At 48.3% G+C, this 5256-nt stretch overlaps 2 protein-coding genes across 7 annotated transcripts in view; one reads left to right on the top strand and one right to left on the bottom strand.

Moving 5' to 3' along the window:
• Nucleotides 1-3350, bottom strand: part of Tmem116 (transmembrane protein 116) — a 183715-nt gene extending 180365 nt beyond the window's left edge. For 2 of the 5 annotated variants that reach the window (XM_013503628.1, XM_013503623.1), the window contains exon 1: nucleotides 3002-3199. The gene's annotated coding sequence lies outside the window, so the exon portion shown is untranslated. Of the gene's footprint in view, nucleotides 1-3001; nucleotides 3201-3236; nucleotides 3259-3304 lie in introns of those variants that run through there. The other 3 variants (XM_013503620.1, XM_013503619.1, XM_005403180.2) reach the window with 3 other exon arrangements.
• A 66-nt stretch (nucleotides 3351-3416) lies between these two features.
• Erp29 (endoplasmic reticulum protein 29) overlaps nucleotides 3417-5256 on the top strand; it is a 7363-nt gene continuing 5523 nt past the window's right edge. For both annotated transcript variants that reach the window (XM_005403185.2, XM_005403186.2), the window contains exon 1: nucleotides 3417-3651. In XM_005403185.2, coding sequence (XP_005403242.1) covers nucleotides 3508-3651 — 144 coding nt within the window. In that variant the 5' untranslated portion in view covers nucleotides 3417-3507. The remainder of the gene's footprint in view (nucleotides 3652-5256) is intronic.

Genomic DNA, 5256 nt, shown 5'->3' on the forward strand with positions numbered 1-5256 from the left:
CACACACACACACACACACACACACACACACACACCCATACGGGTCGTTGTAGTGGTAGTAGGTTTTTGTTTTTTGTTTTTTTGCAGTACTAGGGATCAAACCCAGGACCTTCACATTGAGCTACATGCTCAGAGTTCTATTTTTTGAGAAAGGGTCTGGATAAATTGCTTAGTTGCCCGGCTGGGTTCAAACTTGTGATCCTCTTTGCCTTAGCCTCCCGGAGTGCAGGAATTACATGCATGCACTATCACACCCAGTTAGCAGCTTTTCTAAAAATGGGATCATATATCTCTGTAAACATTGCTCAGTGAGAATCCACTTTCATGGTACCATATATTTGTCCACACTTAGTATATTTCATGGATATCTTGTCACTTTAATTTTTTAAAAAGCTCTAACTTTACTTTTTTTTGGCCTTTTTGAGACAAGATCTTGCTATACAGTTCAGGATGGCTCTGAGCTCACTTTGTAGCTTAGGCTAGTCTTGAACTTGTAATGATCCTCCTGCCTCAACCTCCTGAGTGCTGGAATTACAGGTGTGCACCACCACGCCTGGCTTCTAACTTATTTTTGATCACTACAAATATTCCACAAAAAATTACTTATCCAACAATTCCTCTAATGATGAGTATACTATTTGTTTTCAGATTCTAGTTTGTTTTATTTTTCTCTGTAAACATGATGCACTAAACATCCCTGTACGTAATTTCCTGTGCTGATTTTATTACAAAAGAATAGGTTCCCAAGTACAATTCTTTTAGCGCAAATATTTTGAAACTTCTCATCCTAGAACTCTTCTACAGAGTATTTTCTCTTACATAATTAATGACTGTTTCTCTCTCCTTTTTTTTTTTTTGCCCTTTTTGAGACAGGGTCTCACTATGCAGTTCAGACTGGCCTTGAGCTCACTTTGCAGCCCAGGCTGGTCTGAAACTCTCAACAATGCCTCAGCCTCCTGAGTGCTGGGATTACAGGTGTGCACCACCACACCCAGCATGACTGTCTATCTACATGAGGGCAAGCTCTTTTTTTTGGTACCAAGAATTGAACTCAGGACCTTGCACTTGCCAGGCAGGTGCTTGTGAGTTCCTTAAGAGTTCAATCTTAATCATCCTTTAGGTCTTAGCTCAGCTTATATATACTCCTTTTGTAGAGTTTGCTATGAACTCTCATCCAAATTAATTTCTCCATTAAAAGTTTCTTAATTTCATCCTTACTTCTTCAACCCTAGTTTGTATTCATGTTACTGGAGATTGAACTCAGAGCCACAAGTACACTAAGTATCAGCTCTACTATTGAGTTATATATAGCACCAGCTCCTATCTTACTCTTATTCTATTGTTGGACCTTAACTTTTCCCACATAGAATACTGCCACAGACCCTTACCTGGACTCCTTGACTTCAGCCTTCTCTCCTTCAATCCATTCCCTTCATTCCCAAGTGACACTTTCATTTTTTGAGACAGGGTCTTGGTATGTAATTTAGACTGGCCTTGAACTCAGTATGTAACCCAGAGTGGCCTTAAACTTGCTGCAATCCTCCTGCCTCAGCTTCCCAAGTGCTGGGATTACAGGTGTGCGCCACGTACCCAGAATTATGAGTGATACTTTTAAATACAAATTTTACAACACTCTAAAGAGCGTCAAGCCCTTTAGCTTCGTGATATCCTTAAGCTCACTTGGTGAGACACTTTAGAAACTACTCCCATTTACCTTTATAGAGATTCATCTCATTCAGTTCCCCAGCATGAGACCCTTTAGAAACTACTCCCATTTACCTTTATAGAGATTCATCTCATTCAGTTCCCCAGCATGCTTGGGTATGTTTTTCCCCTTTGCTTTGTGAGTGTATCATTCGTCAAGATCTGGTGCAAAAGTCATCTCCTGTCTATAATGGTCCCTGACACTCCTGAGCAGGTTTGAATTATAATTTAGGATTCCTAAAATGGAGAGTAACCTGTACTAGAGAGAGATGAGATAGAAATAAAAATCTTAAAACTTAGAGGTCCTGGGTGGTTTACAGCAAGCTTGAAGACCACACACACCAGGATCAGAGTGCAAGCAGGGACAGAAGGGATTTGTGAGTCAATGCCTTTACTGATATCCAAACATGTTTGCTGCAGAGTTTTCATCAGTTGCTTTAAAGCAGGTAGACATGAGTCCCATCAAGTCAAATGTGACAAGAGATGGTCACTGTGGCATATCTGTACAGTATCTGTACATATCTGCCCCCCAGGAGGCGGTCACCAGGAGGCAGCTGTAGAAAACAGATCTCTCGATTAACCACAGAAGAACTGGGGGTAGATGCAGAACAGGGAACTATGTCAAAGGCAACTGATCCCTGCTTTCTGTATGAAAAAGGACAACTTATAGCTGGGTGTGGTGGCGCACGCCTGTAATCTGAGGCTGAGGCAGGAGGATCGTTGAGTTCGGGGCCAGCCTGGGCTACGAAGTGAGCTCCAGGCCAGCCTGAACTGCATAGTGAGACCCTGTCTCAAAAAGACAAAAAAAAAAGTACAATGTATGACCAACATGGACCTGAGGCCACCCAAAATCGTAAGAAGTGACGATATGCCCAAATCTCTATTCGTGTTTTCAGAAAACTACAGTCCTAACTACAAGGTGATGCTACACACCATCCCTAGTTCCGCTCCTTCCTCAATCGCGAGTTCCTTCGGCACAGAACTGTCTTGTTCACCTCTGGGCTCCAGTCTCACAGACAGACCTAGAATGTGGCATCGTTATGCACTGAGAAAGTATGTTCAACAGAATTTTCTGCACGTTCCTGGGAGCCAGGGGCGCAGACAGACAGGACTTTCCGGAAGAGCTGTTTCGGTGGGACCCAACGCCTCCGAGGTGAGGCGCTCTTCTCAGAGGACGCCTGACTGGGCCCTGGCCGCCACCAGCTCCACTCAGCGAGGCTGACCCGCTCCAGAGTCGACGAACTAACGCCTGGCTAAGGGGAGTCGCTGAAAATGACAGACTGACAGACTGACTAACCGAGGAGAGCAGCAGGTCCCAAACGACGGCCTGGCTTCGTTATCTTCCAAGAGAGGCAGCACACGAATCATTAAGGCCTCGCCACGCACGCACTTCCCGCCTCTCCTCACGCGGCCGCGGACTGGAACAGGGCGGAACTAAGGCGAGCGCCAAGGAGGGCGCGTGCGCGGTGGTCTCACCCCTCCCCCGCGACGCCCCCCCACCCCCTCCAGTTCTCGTGATGCTACCCGCTCACCCTCTCAAGGGTCTCGGAGTGCGCGTGCGCGAGATTCCTCTTTCCCGCCCACTTCCCCAGGGGCCTACCCTCTCATCCTGGGCATGCGCCGATGCGCGGCAGCCTCAATTCCCCGCCCCTCAGGTAGCCCCGCCTTCTCACCCTAGGCCGACGGGAACCTCCCGAAGTGTGCACGTGCGCGCGCGCGGCACCGCCCTCCTAGTCACGTGATCGCTGATTGGGAACGTTTTCCCTACTGCTCTCCTACCTCCGGCTCCCAGAATCCTGCGCTATGGCTGCCGCTGTACCGCGTGTCGCTTCTCTCTCCTCTCTGTTTCCCCTTTTTCTGAGTCTCCTGCTTTTCTCCGCCCCTCATGGCGGCAGCGGCCTGCACACTAAGGGCGCCCTTCCCCTGGATACAGTCACTTTCTATAAGGTAACGGGGGCAGGCAGCACAGCGCACAGGTGCAGCCGGCGCGTCCTGGGGAGCGCACGCCCGTGGGGGACGTGGGCCCTGCGGGCTGGCGAAGGCAGTCTAGTTGCGACAACCGCAGCACTTCCCACGATCCTATCGGCCCGGTGGGGTCTGGGCCTGGGGCAGACCCTGACCTCGGAGCACACGCGCTTCGGGGGCCCGGCGCACCCTTGTCTGTCCAGCATTTATCCCTGCTTCCTCTTTTACAAAAGCGCTGCAGCGATGCTCTCCGGGTGCCACTAGGTGCCCCTTCGCTTCACCTAGGCGGGGGGCACGGTGCCGGGCTAGATCCAGTCGTCGAGTCCCAAGTGGGAGACCAGAGGATGAAGCGAAGTCGACAGTACCCAGCCTCCTGTTGCGGTAACAGTGGCAGGAGAGCTCGTTCATGTGATTTCTGGGCCTTTCTTTGAGGATGGATTGCAACATGCGTTGCAACACGTAAGCCCTAGGGACACATTACGCATTGCCTAGGAAAGTGTAGGCATTGAGTATAAGCCGGAGTTCAGCCATCCTGCAGGGAACATCTTGGGTCTGAGAACAAAATGAGTAAAATAGGGTCAAGGCATGGAAGGCATTTGGGATCCTGGTCCGCGTGAATGGACGGTGGAAATGTTGAATACAACACCTACCTGTTCCCTTTCTTTCGCATCTGTCTTCAGTCACTAACAGTTTTTAACTTCCTCTAGATCGGCAAGCTAAGTGTTGCGAGATACTATGGCCGGTCATTTATTTTTTGTACCCCTTGTGGGGAAGTGAAACCGAAGTGGAGTTCTAATGTATCTCTCGCAAGTGGTTGAACTCTTATTTTTGAAAGAGTTGCTTGTTGTGGACTTGGTAGTTGTAGTTCCTTCAAGACAAAGTCTCAAAGAAGTTAAAAAGACACGAATGGATGGTTGGTTGACAGGCACACACCACTGGTGCCTTGTGTTTTTTGGTCCTTTTTTTGACAAGGTGGGAATCGGGTAATGTCACAGTCCAGGTGTGACTCAGAGTTGAGGCTGAACAGTATCTTCTAGTCTGTTGGTGCCTCTCTTGTCTTTGCTACTCTGCATTGCTCTAGGCTGTCATTTACTGTAGACTCCTCACTGGCCTCTCTGCTTCCACCTTTAGGCTCCACACAGCAAGTCCTCTGAGCTCTTCTCTCATCACCCCCACCCGACTCCCACGTCTCCCCTGTTCCAGTCATACAGGCCTGCCTTCTCTCTGTCCTTTGAATGCTCCTAGCTCATTATTACCTTTGGGCATTTGCACTAGCTGTTCCTTACGACTGCAACATTCTTTGCCCAGTCTCTGAAAGGCATTGTTGAGGTTTAGGTTAAAGGTTACCTGCTCAGAGCCTGATTATAATTATAGAAGAGTTTTCTCAAGGATGAGGGAAGGGGAGAAATTTGGAAAGCAATTAAGAGAAAAGCTGCAAGCCAGGGGCTGGGGATATAGCTCAGTGGCAGGGCACTTGTCTAGCATGTGTGAGGCCCTGGGTTTGAGCCCCACAAAAAGCAGGGACCTAAATTAACACAAATTAATGTAATCAGTAAGTGCTTTTTTTTGTTTGTTTTTTGTTTTTTT

Source organism: Chinchilla lanigera, unplaced genomic scaffold, assembly GCF_000276665.1.
Source record: "Chinchilla lanigera isolate Chin_1 unplaced genomic scaffold, ChiLan1.0 scaffold00081, whole genome shotgun sequence".
Classification (NCBI taxonomy): Eukaryota; Metazoa; Chordata; class Mammalia; order Rodentia; family Chinchillidae; genus Chinchilla; species Chinchilla lanigera.